At 41.4% G+C, this 22,647-nt stretch overlaps 1 protein-coding gene and 1 long non-coding RNA gene across 19 annotated transcripts in view; one reads left to right on the top strand and one right to left on the bottom strand.

Annotated features, from left to right (window-relative positions):
• Positions 1–22,647, bottom strand: part of LOC120894789 — a 43,304-nt gene that overhangs the window by 11,622 nt on the left and 9,035 nt on the right. The window lies entirely within an intron of this gene.
• Positions 642–21,183, top strand: LOC120894783 (titin). Of its 18 annotated transcripts, none has more exons than XM_040297594.1 (11): positions 642–761; positions 2,665–3,395; positions 4,753–4,884; positions 5,265–5,407; positions 10,503–10,640; positions 10,854–10,977; positions 13,311–16,615; positions 19,441–19,770; positions 19,845–19,991; positions 20,052–20,136; positions 20,221–21,183. In XM_040297594.1, exons 2-11 carry the CDS (start codon positions 3,218–3,220, stop codon positions 20,286–20,288), a joined length of 4,650 nt encoding a protein of 1,549 aa, XP_040153528.1. In that variant the 5' UTR covers positions 642–761; positions 2,665–3,217; the 3' UTR covers positions 20,289–21,183. The 18 variants fall into 18 exon arrangements, 16 of the variants coding, with proteins under 16 accessions (XP_040153528.1, XP_040153533.1, XP_040153529.1 ...); XM_040297599.1 differs by having other exon boundaries at positions 645–780; XM_040297595.1 differs by lacking the exon at positions 642–761 and adding an exon at positions 1,487–1,578.

Consider the following 22,647-nt stretch of genomic DNA (forward strand, 5'->3'; position numbering starts at 1 on the left):
GCATAGTTTTTATTCTATCCCATAAGTCTATTATTTTAACTCGCTGATGATTTGAAGAATTTATCAAAATATTTTAGATACAATAAAAACTGATGAGATATTTAGATTTAGATGTATACATTATACAATATACATTAGATGACAAAACATAAATGAATTTTTGTTATTATAAATTACTAGCACAATTATTATTACAATATGTACAATATGTGTAAACATACTCGATATTCGGGATTTCATGTTCCAGGTTTTTCATTGAACGGCTCTACTAAGAGAACGGTAGCGTTTGGAATCTTTCAAACATGGAATACTTTTAGATTGCTTCTGTTATCTCAATGAAACCACAGAAGAAGAATAAATGTCACCCGATTTCGCTAATTTTTAGAAATATAATAAACGTATTAGAAGCTTCAACAACCGGCTTCACAAACCGGCGACAAGAAGAATGTTGTTTACATACAAAAATCATCTGGAAAATTTGATACAATAAAGCACATGCGCCTGACACGGTACAGTGAACCGACACTGAACGATAGTGCGCACAATCTGGTTGGCTTCTCTAGGCTGCTGGTTGACATTCCAGAGCGTAATTTGATGCTGTGAAAATTTATTATTCGATGCAAGCTATAACTGTTGTACTGTGCACATTCCTAATATTCTGAAAAAACTATCAGTGGATTGTTTAGATATTGACCAATAAGAAAAGTGAAGTGATTAGTAGGGGGTTTGCACTTGTTTTTTCCCCGGAAGTTTAGTGAACGGTATGTGTGTGTGCACTACGTAAGCCTCTGGGGTGGGGTTTGCCGAAGATAAATAGGTTAATTTAGCAATTTATACGCACCAAATCATCAAATTTAACCGGAATTGTGAATAGTTTTGTGAATAATGTGAATGCATTATTGTAGCAGTTAAACGCATACACAGTTAACAAATCTCGCAATCATGTTAATGTAATTAGCAAAGTGGGCACCAAAGTGTGAACATACAGAAAGCCTTACAGAAAAACACAGACAAATGTAATGTTTAATTGTGCTAAAATCATAAAGCCTTGTTCATCATAAATAATTGTTATTTTGTATAAAACATACTTTTCCTTTTACCAAAGGAAAGTATTACCGACTGCGTCATTAGAACGGGCATAATATGATGCATCTCACTGTTGTTCTAATGGGTGCTACTCCTCAGAGAAGCGTACGACGAGATGCGCTGAGAGACCGGAGAGCACAAACAGCTGGCCATTCCTTTGAAAACAAACCGCAACAAAATTACTATGGAAAATCGTGAGATTGTCAGACACACTCACACATGCACACACACCCTTTGCATACTAAGAACGTTTACTCTCGTGCTGCTTAAGGGTCACTCTTGGCTCTACAAGCACGATCCTCAACAATAATCATCATTAGCATGCGGCCTTTCTACCAAAGAGAGCCAGAGAGGGTGTGTGAGCTATTTGGCGCACACTTGATCGCGCGCTTATTAGAGATTTCAAATAAGTGAAAAATAAATTTAGTTCATCGGTGTAGCTTGACCGGTCCGATACGCTGCCTTACCGTGCCGAAGGGGGAAATTTTCCCGGTTTTATTTTGTTTTTCCATTTAGTTTCATTTCCGTTCCTATTTGTTGTGGCCTCGATTTTAGTTACGCTAGTATATCCTCAAAAATAATACGAAATTTTATGCTAGTTCGAAACAAAGCTAAAAATTGCCTATTTTGTGTACACGAGACGAGTTTACACAATTAGTAAACACGGGGTTAGTTCTTGTGCAGGTTATCTCATGTGTTGCTTTATCTTTGCTTCTCGAGTGTTCGGTGCAGCTGCTGCAAAAAGCTAGTTGAAAAACATTTGACGTGCAATCGCAACAGCAACACAAAAAAAGAAACAGCTTGCCATTTGCAATTCGCGTCAAACTAGAGCACGCTCAAGGTACGGAAATAGAATATTTGCATATTACCCACCCAAAACCAGTCAAGATTCGTATTCCACAACCTTGTGTGGATGGACGGTGGGCAAATTTGGAATCGAACAGTGTAATCGCAAACGTTTAGTGCAAAAATCAACTTCGAGCTTATGTGTCTCGATCCTTTTTCGATAATTTCCTTTCCGTTTCGGTACGATTTTCGTGTGCGATTAGTTCCCTGTATATACCACGCCGTGTTTCGCCAACCAGTCGCCGCCAGATCACCAGCACCAAAACACATATGCATAAAATATATCTCCACCTAAAAATAGGTGCTCAACGGTCCAAAAATACGGCGATGTAACCTCAGCGAAAATTTGACTTGACTTTGAACGTCTGTGAAATCACGCTTCTCGGTGCCACGAAACCGCGACAGATGCGCGAGCGGTTCCATTCGAGCGATTCGAAAACAACCAATTCCCAACAGACGCAGTTGTACGTACGTGGTAGATCGATTGAATTCATTTAAAGTGCGATTTTCAGATAAAACAGTGTGAAATTTCGGCAAGTTTGCTCGAAAAGAAACGATCAATTCAACGGCAAGGCAGCGAAGTGAAGGTGGCGGACAATTGTCGCGCTCCTCTGACCGATTACGCCTGCCGGAGGTGTCTTTGCTGTAGACAAAACGAAAGTAAAACCATCATCTCCTTGATGAGACGGCTGAGATCATAATCCTTTTTTTTAATTCTATTTTTAACTAAAGGTTCATTAATATTGCACGAAGAAGCGCGAAACAGCGTGCGGTAATAAGCCTTTTGTGCGTGTGAGTGTGTGTGTGTAGTGCAGTGGTGTAGTGCGAAAAATCAACCATTCTTGCCAGTGAATTAAGTGTGAATCGAAAAGTAGCGAGAAAAATAGGCCACCAGATAAAAAGTGTTGCACGGTGTGGAGTGCACTGTTGTCGTGAATGATCTAGGGGAAAGCTTTCCGGATCGTCTTTCCCTATTCGTCGCCGCCGATGCATTGAGACGGTGCGTTTATTGCATTGCACCGGTTCATAGGCAATCGTGTTACGTAAGAGCGAGTGGCCATCACCTCACCCACAACACCCACGGTCGGGGTTCATTCAGAAAGGAAAAGCGCCACGCCACGGAATTCGGTGCAGTGTGGTAGTGGTGGTGAGAAGCTGTACGCATTTGGTGAGCCGTGTTGAGTGAGTGATTCTTTTCCCTCCGATCCTCCTCCACCGTGACGTCACGTGTGGCCATCGTCGTGTGTCCATCGTTGAGTGAGACGGCTGTCGCTGGTACACCAGTATGGCCACGGCTACCGGGCATCGGATGGAGTCGAACAGCGGGATGGGCCCGCGAAAGACCATGATCATCATGGTGACGGTCGTCGGGTGTGTCGCCATACTGTGGCCCAAGGTTTTCTATCCCATGATGGTTGGCAATGGGCAGAACAAGAATGTCATCAAGGACCATCGAGGAGCCGGTAAGATCACGCGCGTCGCTTGGTTGATAGCGTGCGTACGTAGCTAGAGTGGGAGTAATGGTGGCATAAATCACGGATTGTGTAAAATAATATAAAAAAATACAACGATGTTTGGGGATGAGAATCTATCTTTTCACGCAAGAGTCTATCGGGCAATAAAAAATGGGATCATTTATTTTTGGGCATTTCTGTACATTGTGGCAATGTGTAGGTAAAGATTGAGCATTGTTGTTTTGAAATCTACAAAAGATTTTATTAAGGTATAGTTGTTCTTGAGAGTCCAATTCCTCACGAAACGTAATCACAAGGCTGTTAAATATCTGTAGAATACATTGGTTTAACACTAATGGGTCGTCTGTACAACAATCATTACTATGCACGTGTTACGTTTTAATTACATTTCCAGTCTACGTTACAAATGTAAACAAATAATCTATTTTATTTAGCTTGGAATTAAAGTAGTTCCTTCAATAGGTCATATCAAAGTTGATTCAATGAAGAATATTTAAAAACCATATTACCATATTTTATCGGAAATTGGCATATTATATACAAAAAAAATAGTCAAAAGCATAAGACATTTATTTACAATAAATTACAAATAAATAAATTTTTATTATTGTTCAATCTGTTCCAAAGGCAATATAAATTTGCTCGAGACGTTGACGGTAAAATTCGGAATGACATCGTATTGTTAAAATGTTTAAAATAGTATTTAATTGTAGATAAAAAAGCAAATAGTTTGAGAATATTCATTGCTATCTATTTTGATACATATTTTGCGAGAATTCAATCTAAGAATATTTCGCGTTCACTATCGCTCAATCATTTAATAGACCTAAAAAAAAGGAATTATTTCCTTCATTTCCTTCATTTTCCATAATGAAAGGAATTTCATCAAGAAATTTTATGATAAAATATAAAAAAAACGTTACCCAAAAGGAATGCATCTCTGAACGATCTTTCACGTGAGCGTATACTTGTGCGAGGATAATGATAACATTCAACCAATCATAGCTCATTCATCCTGCACATAAAGCAGCCATTACCCGATGCAACAAGACGAGCCCCACGGTTGCCTTAACAGAGCAATTACTCAACGAAAGTGATAGTGTAAAGAGCTTTTTCCGACTTTGGAGAGCTATTACGCAGGGCAATAAAAATAACACTTCCAACACATTATCAAATTTCTTATCCCACTGCCCCCACACGTGCAAGCCTTGTGTGGGTGATGATGATGATGTGTGAAAAGCTTGAAGCGGCTGCACAACACTACTGCACCGGGGCGTAATTGGTAGCTTTCATCGATTCCATGCAGATAAATCATCCTCTGTTCCGATCATCGGTCTACACACAGGTTGTTGCGGCGTAGTGCTGGACCAGGAAACGTTCGCCAACGCGTCGATCAACTATGCTAGCAGCCAGCAGCAACAGGAGCAGCAGAATCTATTCCGCAAACGAAACTTTGCGCCTTACGTCGACATTGACAGTAGGTTCCCGGGGCAAATGTGTGCGCGTGTGTTACAAGCCTTTGCGTAAAATAATCCATCTGATGCAATTGTGACGACACTGCTAACCCCTAAACTGTCACCTAACCTCAGAGACCTTTTCTCAAAACGCACACTTACAGCTAAACAAAAACGGGGAAACTTAAATCGCAATGTAACGCGATGCATATCGTTGATACGGTTCGTTTGCGCCAACAGGGTATTGGGTTCGTTTTGCTTACAGTAACAAAAGCTTTCAGCAAACAACAAACTTATGCCGTGTTTCCTTGTGCATGTCAATGATGGCTCGTGGCGCCACATGTCGCGAGTTTTCCACTTTTTGTCTACGCACATCGTTTCACTGAAATCGCTGTTCTTGCAGGTATACGACAGGAACGACCACCTCATTTGCGGCCAGAAGCTATGCATCCTGCGATGCGCGAACGTGGTCGTGCTATTCCGCAGCCCGGCTCAATCCACGGAGGCGATCGTCCCCAGTCTGCGCCAAGAATAGTGGAAGGCAGGGTAAGTAACTAAATTGTGGCATGGCATTTCACTTGATTCGCTTATTGCATCAACACAACTGAACTGCAAAGCAGTACTCTCCCAATTTAGCTCACAAGCACTGTATGTACTAACATGCTATTGTTAGCACATCATAAATCGGGTGTTGCATCATTGTCCTTTTAATAGAAGCCTAAAATTTCCCTTCTCTTCAGAGCGAGCACAATCACAATTTGAAACTTAGTAGAGTAGTATATGTATCATTCAAGTGATAAGACATTTTTTCACGATTAAGATAGTATATCCCTTTTATTCAATTTCATGGATACCATTAACTGTACTTCATTTTATACTGAGGTGCAAATTAGTGTGACGATCATGTCTCTTGTACATTCCAATCCAATTAAGCAGATCCTTTTGACTGGGACGCTATTTTTAAAAGCTTTCAAATGTCATCACTAATTACACATCAAGTAGTGCTCATTCATGCACTGCAGGAATGCTGTAACGACTTGAAAGTATGGCTCAAAAAGCGAGCTTGTGCCTTAAAATGATACGAATTTAATATTTAATTATAAAAAATTGTGAAGGATTTAGTTGAGCAAGTACTTATGAAATATCATGCATTTGCATTTAGTTAATGGAATAATTTATGACTAATTGATATTCACGTTGGAATTTGTATTGTAGGTTATGAATATGTTATTTGTGTATCACGTAATTACTTTACGGTAGGAAAAACAGCTTTTGCACATGAAATAGTGACAGTGAAAAGCAAACAATATGGAAGATACATAATGATGGATTAAAGATTGACACCCGACTTTAATCCTAAACATTGACAGCAAATTACAGTCGAGAAGTGTCAACAAAAATAATCACCTTAAAATTCTAAACCTACAACAAAATTAATTGTTCACGGCAGAAAAAGAACGAAATGCTTTCTCATATCAACTCTAACATTGCTAACACATAGCAGCAGCGCCGGTAGGCAAATCTACCAGGGCGCCGTTCAACAGAAGCGTGTGGTGAGGCTAATTGAAAAAAGCATGCACGCATGAAAACGCCAGGAACGCACCCCATTCGTCGTACCAGGCTAGACAAACGGTGCGTATAGATGTGAAACGGAATCGTTTCTATAAATATCGCCAGCAGCCGCCAGCAGTGACGGATCATAGTTCGAACGCCAGCCATACAAACACTTGACTGTGACCTTCAACATTGTGCTCTCAATCATCCCTGGTTCGATGGTGCAATTATGCAACCCAAGACCCAGAGCGTGTAGATGCGCCTGTAAGTCTCGCGCTGTTGGTCTTTTGGGGCGTTCTGGGCACAACTTCATCGAGTGTTTAAGGCATTGAACAATGTACTCCTTCGTATATAGTACAATGGCGCAAGTGTTTCTTTGCGTTTTCTATGGCTTTAAAGAATGCTGATTTTAGGATTTCTCAACATATTTGAAATGAAATTTCTATGCCATGTCCTTAGAAGCTTATTAAGAAGGGGATATATAATCTCAAACAAACCAATACATAATACATTCATTATTTAAATAGGTTACGCTTACTCCAGTTTAGTTCACATAAGCAATATTATTTCCTCTTTACACATGCTAAATAAATATTACAACATCAAATAATCAATATTTATCTAAACTATAATGCTAAATAAATATGTTATCAAAACATTGGAACTGAATTTTATCAGTATGATGAAGTTTTTTTTTCTCCACAGTTAGCTTAATCTGCATTACTTTATATTAAAAAGCTCTTGTTATGTACCGAAATGCTTGATCTTGCTTACGAAAATTATGATTTGTTATCAAGGTTATCAACATTATGATTTGTATCTTCTTGCCAAATATAGCACATGTAGAGTAGACACATTTAAAACTCGAAAAACGGTTTAATACTGCTCAAATGAAGTGTTGAAAAATAAGTTAAACCCCAAATGCTTTAGAAACATTGACGATAACGATAGTTTCATCACTCGTTATGTTATCATTTCATCTTCGAGTGAAAATAACTGTGAAAAAAGCTCATTCAAATCCAAAATTAACGATGCATACACTATGAGTGTGATAGGCAAAATGAGTTTAAATTTGCTCATCCTGACGCAACACACAGTTTTAGGTGGAAAATAATGACAAATAGATTGTCACAATATGTATGAATGATTTCAAATGATAATGCTCATATTTAACGGTTGTGCACTAAATCAACATACCAGTAAGCGTGACGAGCGCACACCAACATTATCGTAAGCAAAATTTATTCCAATGATTCAGGTACGTAGGAAGAGACAATTGCTATCCCATGCTCTTGCGGATCATCGGTATCGGGAAGGAAATTAACAAAATTTCACCCAACCAAGGTTCAAACCGGAGTCGTTAAACTACGAAAATTTTCGATTTCGTTTTTCACCGTGCTGCACACCTCTCTTTTGGTCGTCCATTCACCTTTCTCTTTACAAGTCTGCCGGAACGCATGGGCCAAAAATTGGGTTAGAAAAGACACGACGATCAAGCCGTTGATAAGTTGGAGCTGTTTTCCAATATCCCGAAAATCTGTTTAAGATTAAACCTTCCATTGAAATGAAAAACTAAAACGGTATCAATTGTTGGGTAGTTAAGGGACCGTTACGATTAAGACACAAAACTCTCTAGAGTTGCAGTAAATTTATCAACACCACGTGGCCAATCCACCAAAATGCACCGATAGGAACCGTGATAATAATGAGCAATAAAAATGGACAGCCTCCGTATTGCATCTACTGTGCAAATCAATGTGCTGGCTCCAATGGATTGGAAACCTATCGGCCACCAGTGTGTGCTCCGTGCGTTAGTTTTTTTTTCTTTTTTTGAAAGTGGTGCCGAAAACGAAACTGAATTAAAACGAGAGTAAATTGGATTTTTTGTCTATAACCATTTTCCAAACGTTGTAAAAAAAAACCCACACCCGCGTGCAGCTGCTGTGCAGTGGGCAAACAAATATGGAAAAAGACATCAGCCGTGGGGGAGAGAGCACGAGAGTGTGAGAAATGGTTTCCTACGTCCGCAAGCCAATGACCGATCTGGCGCAGTGCAGCGGAATATACTACTGAATTCAGCACGCTTTTCCACCTTCGGTTCGATGCCACGAATGGGCTTAGCTCGGCTTGATTCAGAGAGTTTGAAAGTCGGCTGAGCGATTGCAGATTGTCACCATAATGTGTAGACAATCGATCACACAGGGGATCATTTAAATTCGCGATCTTATCACAGTATGGCTGTTTGTTGTAGTTTTTGGTTTGAAATTATATATTTTTTGCTATTGCTTTCTCTATGGAATGTCTGAAATGAACATAATTGATATAAAAAAGATGACATATTTGCATTGAATTGGCGACATCGACGAATTTTGGAGGATTGCTTTCCATAGCCTAACTATCTTGATCTTTATTGAGATGATCTTGATAGTTGATCAATGACTTCATAATTTTATTTGTATAACATATTCGGATAGTTAGCATTTTGTATGTGTCGATCAAACCACGTCAACCTTCTCAATGTCATTTTCATGGTAGTTTTAATAGTGCACATAATCGACGAGTCCATTGATTGGAATTGGATTAATTTGCGTTAGATTCAAGATAGTTTTGCTTTCCGGATACAACCATTACAGCTTCAACAAAAGCTTACATTATTTGCACATTAAATCGATCAATGTATTGGCACGATCAGCACTATTACTGACCTTATTCATATTTTTAGTCATCTTTCCAATCGCGCGGCTTCATAATTTATAGCTAAAACTCAAAGCTAAAGTGGGTATGCCTGCATCTATGTGTGTAGGTGTGTGTGTAAATCAATAGAGGGGAAAATACATTTATCACCACGAAGGTGGAAAAGGGTGCGTGGCTTGGCGGTGTGGCGACTTTCGATCGTTTCCGAACTGCCGATCGCCAGATGGCTTTCATTTCCATCAGTGTTGGTGTGTTTTACTCCGTTCGCCGGCTTCTTCGGCGGAGATTGCGGTTTTCTTCGCGGCCACCGCACAGAGCAGGCGTCGCCCGGCACGAACATTCCCCTGTGCTAGCGCCCCACCGGCACACACTCACACAGACTATCAAGAGGCAATGGAAAACTGCACCGATTGAGCGCAGCCAAGCAAACAAGCAACCAACCCCGGAAAACCAACCGCACCGTCAATTGTGCGCGATCTTTTCCCGGTGACGGTACGCAGTCACGCAGAGCTCGTGGAGTGAAAATCTGGTGAATTGTTTTTTGGATAGTTGTGTACGTGATTGTTCGTGGCCGTGTGTCGGTAGTGACCCCGTCACAGCTAGTGTGTCTTGAAGCTGATGCTGAAGTGTTTGTGGTGAAATAGTTGTTTGACCGATCGAGATCAAAGCTTGTAAACATATTTTGTGCAAACGGGAGCCAGACTGTAAATTTAGATCGGATACAGTAAGTTCCCAACACGAAGAACTGTATGTGGTATGGTTGTTACGGCTGGCATGTCAGTGGATGTATGATCGATCTAACGGCACACGTGTTTTCTTCGCGCTGGGTGAATTTCATTTTACAACTGTTAACATCTCGCGCGGTAGCGGGATGTAAAACCGTGTAAATGATGAGGTTTACAACGTGGTTGAGCAAATTGAGCTAGCATGGTCAAGCATGTTCATTGAGTTTTTCAATTGAATTGACCAGGAATGTATAAAAATTGTTTGAAAAATTATGTTTTCTACATTTTGTAACAAGTGAAGTGATACTATGTTGGATGTTTAAGTACCCTGGCCAATTATTCAATTCCATATTTAAAACTATACATAAATAAGATGATTCGATGAATCATTTTAAACGAATATCTCGAACGAATATATCCACAATGTTCTATCAGGCGTCATTCCAGAAATAAATTCACAAGTAAAAATTAACATTAGCGATCTTTTGCACATTCCATTACACCATTGCAAAAAGAAAACACTATTGAACTCTGATCTCTTCTTTTAAACTAACTGGTTTACCATAAGAAGATTATCCATGACTAACTTTTGCTGCTAATACACACCGCGCTCTGCACTCTGTCGCTAATTGCGTTCTGTTTGTTGTTTCTGTTCTCTTCCTTTGCAGCCCGGTCCCATACCTGGTATGCGCCCACCTATGGGAGCTGGATCACATCAAGCAACCAAATCAGCCAACTCAATGGGTTTCATAATGCCACTCTATACCATCGGTATAGTTTCATTCTTCATCTACACCATCATGAAAGTAAGCACGCCCTTTTACTTATCACAGCCGCCGCGGTACTTGTACACGGAACGGAACTTGGTAGTTGAACCCATGCGTAGGCAAAAACCAACATTGCACTTCCGGCCGGTCGGTTGCGATCGGTTTGCTTCTCTCTTGGGCATCTAAGGCCAAAACCGATCGATGTTGCTAATCGTTCTTTCTTTTCTTTCGCTCTGCCCGTCATGACTATAGCTAATCTTCAAGAAGACGCCGGCCACACCGTACACAGAGGTGAAGCCAGATCCGGTGTTCCGCAACGAAGTGTTCACCACGGAGCAGTACATCAAGCGACCGGACGACGGTACGACGAAACTAGGTAAGTGTTGCAACAAATGTATCCCCGAACTTCCCTCAAAATCCAGTGTCTCATCAATCCCATCAAGCCCACGCAACCCCCTGTTTCCCTCTCTCTCTCTCTCTCTCTCTCTCTAAACGCACACGTATTGTCGGTCCATATTCGCGCGAGGGGTTTGAAGTTAAAAGTGTTGATCGAAGTACCTCTCGTCACGATCAAAACCGAATCACCACCGTATTGGTTCTTCATGTGTTTTTCACCTTCGCCACATTAACCACCAATGTCTGAATAGCATTCTCATCAGCATCATCATCATCGCGATCTTCATTGCCCTTCTGCTTGGAACAAAATCTATTCTTTTTCTCCTCCCCTCACTCCAACATCAGTATTTGCATATGTTTCCAGTTCATCTTCGCTTTTTCCAGCGAATTCTGAGTATATTCTGAGACTGAAATAGCTACAAATGCGAAAACATTTAATTTCTTCACTCGACCATTTCGTCCCATCTCACTCCCATGCATAGAATTAATGTTGATGATACTCTCGTACATATCTTTCAACGTACTAGCACAGTACCCGTGCTCCGTGCCTCGGTTTCAAGCTACCCCTAATGCCAATCATTCTTAAATGTGTTTCTACTTTCCTTCCCCCCTTTACACGCTCGCAAAAAGCCTGGAAAGATCATAGCGCAAGTAAGATCGTAGCTCGCATTTTCCACACAAATACACACATACACTCATTGACGATGAGCTCCCTGACTATCGCTATGCAAGTTTGCACCACACACTCTGCATGCACTACTACACATCGGCCAGGTCCTGGCAGCAGAGCACGATCAGTATGACAGCAAATGCTGCGTATACTTTGGTTATGCTTTTCATCCTACATATTGTCATGATCCTGTTATTCGTAGGGATGCAAATTATCTACAAATATGTCCTTTTACTACCTGCACAATGGAAACATTCGATTGCTGCTGGTGGTAGTGTCTCTATGTCTCTCTATATCACACAACACACGCAGACATACACACAGAGCTTAATGTCCATCGCTGATGCAGCATAACCTGGCTAATCGTTCTATATTAGCATATTTACTCGTAGACTGCAAGGCTAGGGTTCGTCTTCTTGCATTATTTCTCTAGCAAGTGGAAAACAGTAAGATTTTCGTATTTTAACATTTTGTTTGCCGTTGTGTTTGCGCAAGTCCCGACAACACCCTGCGTTTTTCATTCGGTTGAAAGCATTAAAAAATGATAGCAAATCTTAAGTACAAAGTTTTGGATCATTACTAATCGTACCCTTGCGGGGTTAGGTTCGGCACACTCGCTTCTTCTAGAGTTCCAGTCCGTTAATTACACGCGAAACCATTTAATGCTAACGATTTCCCACCGACACTGTGTTGTATGTGTGTGTGCAAGTGTGTGCAGTTTTTTTTGTTAGTTTTCTATGTATGCCAGTGTTTTATACTATACACTTTTCAAACGCTTGCTAATTGGCAATTTAATTGCACCAAACCGTAAACTAGATCGATTTTAGTGCTGTACTGTGCTGGTGTACAGTTTCGGGACGGCACTGTGTGGGAAGATGTGGCCTCAAGGTTAGACCGGTGTGCTTTCGGGCGTGCACCGGTGATTTTATTGCGAATTTGATTATTCGCTCTTTATTGTGGCTGGCAGAGAGCGAGCGGTTGCAGCCGCATGCATTATTGCATCTTTTTTTTTTCGCACTTTAAGCGGTGGTTGTAATAGCTGTCGATTTATTTGACCGTTTTTTTCGTAGGAAAATGATCCAATTGGCTTAATCCGTAACTAAGACGCGCACACTTTTCTGCCAGCAAACAACGCTCAGTTTTGGCAGTTGATGAGCTAGAGTTTTGACTTCAATTAGCAAGCCGGACAACTGTTGAGGGGCACTTTTTGCTCTTCTCTTTAAATGCGCTTCCCAGCTTGCGGTCTGTACAGTTGATTTGTGAAAGGAACAATCTCTTTCTAAGCCGTGGTGCCCCTTTTGTGATTCCTCCCAATTAGTTTCGAAAGTCTCCCGTTACGCCTCATTGGATCGGTGGTGCGTGTCCGAACTCCCGTTTGCCGAGTGCAGTTGTAGATTTTCTTCGCGGCTAAGCATTTTTGCCCAATGATACAGCGGTTGTTGCGATGTTTTAAGCTCAATCCCCAGGGGAGGAAGCTCGATCTACCTCTACTTCTTAAGGATGCACAACTCGAGCATACCGCCGGCTTACCGAGGGTGTTGCGTGTTATTACTGTTCGTATGATTTGTGTATCCCCTTAATTTTTTTTTTGTTTTCGTTTGTTTGTTTTGTGTTGCTATTTTTGTTTATCATTTTATTTTTAGACCAATCACATGCAACGGCAGCCACAAATGGTGAGCTAGTTGTTCCGGTTAGCGTTTCGCCGGTCAGTAACGCTGTACCCGCTGCTGAACCTGCTTCTTCGGTGCAGTCTGAACTTACGATCGACTACGAACAGCTGTCGAAGCAGAAAGAAGTTACAAAGCCCGATGAGAACATTGTTGCTGAGCGAATCGCTTTGGTACAGGAAGCCGCTAGTGTGGAAACATTCGAAGCGACCGAAACTGTGTCTGAGGAATGTGTGGAAGAAGATCACGACCAGCAACTACCTCACGATCCCACTACCGAAAAGGTAGTCGATGGAATCGTTGTGCAAAAGGTTGTTCCGGTCGATGCATCTGCTGAGCCTTCTCCCCGCCCGGTTGTAGATGATATTGAAACACACGAACCTAACATTGATAGTGCAGCTTCGAGTTCAGCGGATGACAGTGGCGTTGACACGGTAGATCATCATGACAATGGTCAGATTGAGAGCGAAGTTATTGCTGAACCCGCGATAGAGGAAGTAATGGTAGTGCAGCAAGTGGCAGTGCAAAACGCAGTCATGGTTCCCATTACGGAAGATGAACTAAACAAGATAGAACAAATTGATGAAACTGAGATAGCTGTTGAAAAATCTTTTGAAACAACGGAAACGAAACAAATCGAAGCAACGAACATGTTTGAAGTCCAGGAAAATATTCAGAACGAAATCACACAAACCGAAGAAAGGGTGGAATCTAGCGCTGAAACTGCTAGACAAGAAGAGATGCTGGAAATTGCACCAGCAGTTGTATCAAATGATGTTACGGAGCTGCCAATTGCGAAACCGTCAATTCTTGAAGAAATCGAAACACAAATCATTGAAGAACAAGGTGAAGATGCGAATAGTGTTATACCGACAGATCAATCGGAACATAAAGCTATTGAAGTAGATAGCGAAATTTCTGAACGTATTGAATGTGAGGCGAAGAAAGTTTCATTTGAAGTCCCACCATCAATTCAAGAAAACGAACAAACTGAAGTCGCGATTGAGCAGCCTGTAGATTCTTTGAGGGTTGAAGCTGTATTAAACGAAGAAATCGTATCTGAGGATAACATTGGTACGATCGAGCAAGATGTTGCCTTGAAGGTTGAAAATTATCTTGAAGAAGTTGTTGCTGAACAGCAAAGTACCGAACAACTTGAAGGAAATGAAAATGACACGGCTCTAGACACTGAAACATCTGTTTTGGTTCATAAAACTGTCGAAGAGATTACACTCACCGCCGAACAACTTGTGCAGGAAGTGCTTGAACAAGCAGAGGAGCTTGCTAAACAGCAAGACGCTGAGTTCCCTGAGTTGCCAGAGTACGATCCTGCTACTCAGAAACTCGTTGACGGTATTGTGGTTGAAAGATTCGATCAGTTAGCAGCGACATCAAACCTTGCTACTGATCCGACAGTACCCCAGGATACCGTAACCGAAGAACAACAAACTGCTATCCAAGAACAGCCCGTAGATGAGCTAGAGCTTACAGGCTCCATTGAACAGATGGTGATTGAGGAGGACGCTGGTGAAATGGATTCGATCAGTGAAGACACATCACTAAGTGTAGCATCGGTAATCGAGACACAACCAAAGATGAACGAATCGGAAGAATCCAATACCGCCTTGAATGTGCTGAAAACTGCGGAAGAGATGACCGATAGTACATCTAGTGAGGTAGCAATTGTTGAATCTAAGGAACCGACCGTGAGTCAGGCGACGGTTGAAACGGTAGCCGCATTCGTGGAGCAAGTTGATGTAAACGAGCCGGGAAACAAGTTTGGTGCAGCTGTAGTTGACAGTGTTGAAAGTAATGCTGTCATTGAAGAGCAGCTGATAGCGATGGATACAGAACAGCAAGCCACAATACCGGAAGCCCTCATTACGACGGAAGTGATGACTGATAGCTCTTCTAGTGAACCCGTATTTGTTGAACTTAACGATCAGCCGACGGTTGAAGTAGAAACTGTGTTTGAAGGATCGGACAAGGTCGATGAAGCGGGAAACCTATCTGGTGTAGCTGCAGCTGATAGCAACGATAACAAGAGTGTTTCGATTGAAGAAGTACTTGACGAAGCGGCCATAGTCGATGAGGTAGAGGGCAAGGTAATTGAGGAACATATCATACCCATAAGCATTGAAAAGGCTAGCACGTCTGATTCGATGACCATTACTGAGGTCACCAGTGACGATGCGATAGTTGAGTCGCCAAACATTTCCAAGACGACAAGCAATATGCCTAGTCCTTTGATTACAGCCATCCCAGTGATGGATACCATAGATGAAAAGCACGAATCCACTGAATTAGCGCACGAACCGCTGGCTGAACAGGAGAAGCACTCTGAAATTTCACTCACAACGCTAGAGCACGTCACTAAGGAAGCTTTGGTTGAACGCACGCTAAATGAAGCCGCTGCTGTAGTGAACGAGATCGAATCGATCGTAGATCATATCATTACCGAAAAGCTCATCCACAGTGGGGCATCTGATGCGATAGCTATTACGAATGGTGTACAAGAATCATCCCCTCAAGAACCCCCCAGATTGGCCGCTTCCGCTGCACTGGTTGTTGAGGCGATCGAATCACAGTCATCCGGTGTGCACAGCATGGTTTCTAATACAGACAGCACCCAGAACATGCAGACCATTACCGTCACTAATGAGCTTTCCACTAACCTGGACGAAACGATTGGCAATACTAATCTACCTGCTAGCGATTCCCTGCCAATTGTTTCATCATCAATTGCACCCGCATCAACACCATCATCTGAAGCATTTCCCGTTCCCGAACCAACGACGTTGAGTCCTTCCGTAGCCGTGCCGAACGGTGTCAGTGAGACACAAAGTATCAATTTTGTCGCAGATGAGCAGCGAACCGAAGTTACCGCTGGTCAGGGTTCAACCGATGCCGATGCCAGTGATGCACAAGGCACTACGAGCACCGTCGAGCAGAGCGTCGCAGTCCCGGAGCCGGAGAGCGGATCTACTACTACCACTACAACTACAACAATTGGCCAAGTACCGACCAGTGTCAGCAACGTTACTAATCCCAAATTTCTCACCTTGAATCTAGCTAACTATAGCACTAGCGTCAGTAGTGGTAACAATAGCAAAAGCTCGTCCTTGTCGATAGCTAATCTCTCACAATCGGGACCTTCGTTGGCTGGCGGCGACAGTGCCGACCAGCTGATGGAACTCGAACTGTTGCGTAAGAAATTGGACGAAACGGAACGCGCTATGACTAAAATAATCGCCAATATGGGCAACATACCCAAGGGCCAGGTTAGCTAATTTGTTTCCTTCTTTGTCCTTAGTTTTTAAACACAGTTTTGTTTGTCTGTTGTTACACTTCATATCATTTTGATTTTAGTGACACTGTTTCATGCTGCTTAGTTTTATCATTCGGGTAATCTTTTCGAATCGCTAATAACTTAGCTTGGATGAGAAGGTTGACTAGCTATTGAAAGATCGGTCGTTTATTGAACAGCTATGCCTTCGTATCAATACAATGTTCGTAATGTGCTATTATGTAGAAATCTTAGGTCCGTTTTCATACCTATTGTGACTTTCTTTTGATGCTTTAGTTTTGTGCAAAGTATCTCCAAACTTTTCTGTTCGCTAAGCTGACATCATCTGGGACATCAGTCTTTCTAGTGTATTTAAAATGACCGATTGGTTTATGCGATGTGGCGAAGCTACCTCAGGATCATCCGATTCTGTAGTGTACTCCTGATGATTGGTTTTCGTATACGATGGTTCATCTGTTGGATGCAATGATATATTTATTGGTCCTTTTGTAGCTTGTAGAGATGACACTCCAGGATCATCCGTTTCTCTAGAGTAGTCTAGAGAATCTATTGTTTTATATGGTGGTTTGTCTGTCAGATATAATGATGTACTTTCTGTTTTTTCTTTCACTTGTGGCGTCGTGACTTCAGAATCATTCCTTTGCGATGTTATGGAAGTATCCACAAACTCAGATGAAGTCACCCTCGTGGTTTGTTGAACGAGTTTAGGAGTTTCCGTTGGTTTATCTCGAGGACTAGCAGATTCATGTTTTAATTCCGGTAAACTTGTTTGCACATAAGCCGACACAAAATGCACTAAACTTTTCGTTTGGGTGTAATTGTCCACAAAATTAACTGAGTTAACGAAATTTGAGTTAACTGAGTTAACGAAACCTTTGTCTTTATAAAACATTTTCTCGGGCGGTAAGGCACTCACTCTCAGTACAAAGTTTAATGAAATAATAATGAACATTGTATGATACCCTGCCATACTGCGTAGGCTTGTTTCTTCTCGTTGGTACTTTACAATTTGGACGCAAAAATAATATGATCATGTGCCACTCGCACTCACTTAAATACTATGCAGGGTATCAGTATATCTAATCAACTTGTGGAAATTAAATACACAAAACGTGGTGCCGCAAAGTTCAGCCAAAGTAGCATGTGCGGTTAAAGGCAAACAAAGATAATGAGACTAAAACGAAAGGAATTAAAGAGCCTCTCGAGATTGGAGCAGCTGCAACATATGGTATCAATTAAACGACCGATCAATTTGCTAACGAAACCCGACTATCCAATCGAAACTAGTACGATAAGTTCATAATATCATTGTCATTCATCAACATTTTATGCTGCACACAATGCGTTTGTTGGAGGTTTGACATTTGACCGGCTGGCTACATTGAGAAACACATGCATAAAGGGCATATTCGAGATAGTTTGCTTTCTATTTTACTATACGAACAACGCAGAACATGGCTCGTTAGTTATAGTTTGCTAATGTTGGCCATCGGCTAGATCGGTGTAGTGATTCTAGTTGGATGCGCTTCTTTTGTTAACGACACTTTTCATGCAGCCAATATCAACATATCACTTTATCTTTACACCGGTCGTTTGTACCGCTAGTGTTGCTAAACTAATTGATATGAACTATCTTTCATTTCACGTTTTTCTGCCACTCGTCTGGAAACCAATAATGATACAATAAAACTTCTTCGCCAATTCAATGCGCTACCACAACCATATTTATCCTTTCTTTTCTCACTACTACCAATACTCAATTAATAACTGAACACGTAACCAATGCAATGATTCACCACAATGTCCTGCCGTCTGAATGACTGAAACGTAAACACACACGCCACACCTATACCCCTACCACACGCATACCTGGCATACGTGTACGTTTTTTGTTCACTCGTCTTCGCAAAATCTCTCCGCAATCCTTAATTAACAGTCGTCACGGCTATTCAAGGTCTAATTACCGCAGCAGACGAACAGTTGCTGAAGATAGATAACATTAAGAAACAAGCGATGAACAACGCAAGCAAGGTTAGAGTGCATCTTTTTACTATCTGTGTATTTTGTTACTGCATTTAATTCAAACGGTTTTATTTTACCCCTTTCCCTTACTAGCTCCGTTCAATTTTGCGTTTGCGTTGAAGTGGTTATGACACACGTTTAATGTAATAGTATCCAACCCCAACAACCCAACAGCCTCCTGTTTATAGTCATTGTGTAGATTACTAGTTGAGTATGAGGATAATCTGGTAGGGCAGCAAAAGCCCTATAATATTGAGACCACGCAAGTGGATAGAGAAAAAAAAACCATTCACAGCGTAGAATAGACAACGATTAAACTCAAAGGCTAACTATACAGGAGGCTCTGTTTTGGGAAACTTCTCTAACACAAGAAACACGATACCCAAAAACCAACCACAACCACAACATTTTCATAAAAAAGAGTTATTTGTCTTTTTGTTACCACTACTCAAAATTTCAGTATAACATTAACCACATCTATCCTATGATATTTTTCGTTTTTGGAGCTTTTCTTTCCATTTACTTTTCTTTTTTTTTGTACGCTTTTTTAAGAGCCTTTTTAAAAAAAAAATCCTAACTCTCGTTTGGTTCTGCAATTTTAAGTTTCTTTTTTTTTAAAGTTCGCTAGATAACATAACTGTGTTTTGCTTTCGTTTCTTGACGCCTTCTCTAATGCAAGCGTTCATCATGCGACTGTAACATAATGCTAATACCCATTCTTTTGACATTGGTTTTACTTCTACTGGCGATTCGTCACATGTAAATACGATACGGCAGGAAACAAACGTAAACGGGGATGAGCCCGCAACTGAAGAAAAAGAAACAACCTCGGAAGTGAATGCTACTGAAGATAAGCTATTGAATGGGCATGCGATCAAACCAGCGGAAAATGCTGCCGAAACTACATCCGCAGTACAGGACACGTCGGGTGGCGAAACATCCAGCGCCACCAGTACACCGGAAAAGAAACCGAAAAAACGAGACACCAGTACCGAGCGCGGCACTGTTAAGGTTATGGCGATGGAGGTGACGGCACAGCGCGAAAATGGCAAGCGTCTTAGCCGACCATCAACGCCACTGCTGCCGATGAGTGGACATTCGGATACGGTAAGAAACATCACCTGATTTGTATTTGCAACAAGGGACAAGATTAAACAGAGTTTGTTTTCCAATTATGGTAGGCAAACGCACCGACAGAAGAACAGGAGACAAGATCGATCGTTCTCGATGGCCGGTTACCGCACGATTCAAAGATTTTGGTGTCGGATGCTGAAACAGCGGTGGAAAAAATGGAACCGGAAAACTCCGAGGAAGAGGACGATGCACCGGTAAGTTGGATCGTTAGAGTGCATACTGAAGCATACATTGATCGAATTCCCTTTTTCCAGGTGATATTGAGTGGCAAAATGACGCTGTCGTTGATCAACATGGATTTCATCGAAAAGGATGCAACCGGTACTGTTGCAGTCGGTGGTACGTAAACTTATAATTCCTGTAATAGCTAGCTTCAATCGTGGAAAGTATTATAAAACATTTCTCAATCCATTCTTTTGTCAGAAATTGTCACGGAACTACACAAACCTCAAGAAGAACTTGCGACAGCTGTCTCTAAGGAAAGCGAATAGGCAAGCAGAGCGTCTTGCTTCGGCAAAACCAATTATAAAACAAACCGAAGGCGTACTGTTTCGTTCGAGAAACTGCAAAAGTATAACGTGTATAATGCATAAGTATATTTTTCTATCGCCGTAAAACCATAACTCCATCACTGTTTGACGGACAGGGATTGCGTGTAAACGAAGAAGTGAGCCCGAGTCAATAAATTTACCTTTAAATAGCACACTTTTTTAGCCATTTTCGTTGAGAGCTTTTCGCGCAATGTTGCTCAAGAATATTTGAATTCTAACACGATGTGAAAGACTTTACCGATGCCAAAATTAAAGAAAACGATAACGAGATGAAACGATGCTCAACTGCACGTAAACTGTTGTAATTGACGGTAAATGTGTTGATGGAATGACAGACAGGTACTGTACGCCTACTGTAGGTATCGCTAAGAAACCAACAGCAACTTCAGAAAAGGTTTTAACGATTAGCGTCGAAGTCGCTGATGAGTTTGTCTGGCAGGTATTCAGTTATTTGTTAGGCTATGTTACGACTCGTTTTGCTGACGACGCTCATACATACTTTGCATAGAGATTACACAATAAGGAACGGCACATAGTTTCCAACGTTCACGTTTATGTTTGTTATCTTGCTTTGGTTATCCATCGACACTTTTTCAAAACGATAGTTTTCAAATCTCAATGTACGACTGAGAGGAATAGAGTCAGGCCGACCATATTTATTGATCGCATAGTTTAGTTTATCCGTAATCATCATTCAACCTCATAAAGATAGCACAAATAGAGGGTAGTACTGTAGAGCATTATCAAGCTAACCAAAAGCATTATACCATTTTTCTATTTGGTTCTGTTACAATAAATGAACTATGAACGAGCTCTGCCTGTTTGTTGTATGCAATGTATGCGTTTTTCTACGTGACTAAGAAATATTACACTGGATGTATGAATTGATCGTGAAGGCGAGTTATGCAATAAAATGGGATAAAATAAATAAAAATAGCATCATCCAAAATATTCCACAACAAAAACCTTTTTTTTATTCGTAACTCCAATTTACCTTAAAAAACAGCAGGCAAACCATCTCTTAGAGGATCTAATAATGTTCTATGCATTTAAACAGTTCTAATTCTACGTATATTGATTTTCTATATTGTTTTTGTGATTTTGAAGAATATCTTATGATTTGCTTGTATGTAATCGACAAAAATCACATAACCTTGGTTTAAGCCAAGTTTTTTTTTGTATGTAATATTTATATCTCGTTATGTTTCGAACATAATGTATACTGGTGACTTGTGATAGGTGGGTCGACCTGAACATTCCGGTTCGGAGTAGTGATGGGCGGGTCGACCCGAACCTATCGGGTCGGAGCCATCCGTAAGCGACCCGGAGTCGTTCGGGTCGACCCGAAAGATACAAGTAGGTTCAGTGGGTGCAACGACTCCGGTAGGTGCGAGAAAGCATAAGCGACTCATACCCGTTGGTGCAGCGAGTTCGGGTCGGGTCGGGTCGGATTGAACCTATCTTGACCCGACTGCACCCACGGGTCGGAATCGATTCCGACTGGCTTGCACCCGACTCCGGGTCGGGTCGTGAAATCAATCGTATGACCCAACACTAGTTCGGAGCCATCCATAAGCGACACTCCCTACTCTCATTTCCTCTATTGTTTTTTATGTCCCTCCACGTCTACTAAGACATCGTCCTCGTCTAGCACTTCCCAGACATCAAACCCAATTTGACATGAGCGATCCGTTTCTGAAGTGCATCAGACGCCGCAATGATACCTCCCAATTATCTGATCTAGACATTTCTTCGGCGTCATTTAGATCGAGGCAGCGGACCGACGCCAGTTCCAGCTAGTGTTCTCCTTAAAATTTTGTTTGAGTTTCCTTTATTAAATTTATTTTCCCTCCTCTCTATTTATATTCATAATTTACCTACTGTAATAGTTTGAACTAGTTACAAGCAACTTATATTTTTGTAAAACCGTGAGTTAGAGAAAATAACTTAAATGACCCCGGAGCGTTCCGGGTCGTGATATTGGTTCCTGTAGGTTCTGCAGGTTCAGAAAAGCATGTGCGATTCCAACCCGTGGATACAACGAGTTCAATAGGTTCATACGACAATAGTAGGTTTTGCAGGTTCGGTAGTTGCTATTGAGCGAGTGTTAGAGGCACAACCGGAAGATGCCGCATAGTGGATTCCCCCTTGAGTCATCCCCCCATGGAAAGTATCGCAAAACAATCCGCTTCAATGTGGTTGTTTTAATAGTATCTAGCTGGTATTGTACTAATGCTTGGTTCATTTAGAAATGGGACCCTTTGTTTAAATTATAGTGCACACAGACGACTTGCCTACT

This window comes from Anopheles arabiensis, chromosome 2, assembly GCF_016920715.1.
Source record: "Anopheles arabiensis isolate DONGOLA chromosome 2, AaraD3, whole genome shotgun sequence".
Taxonomy (NCBI): domain Eukaryota; kingdom Metazoa; phylum Arthropoda; class Insecta; order Diptera; family Culicidae; genus Anopheles; species Anopheles arabiensis.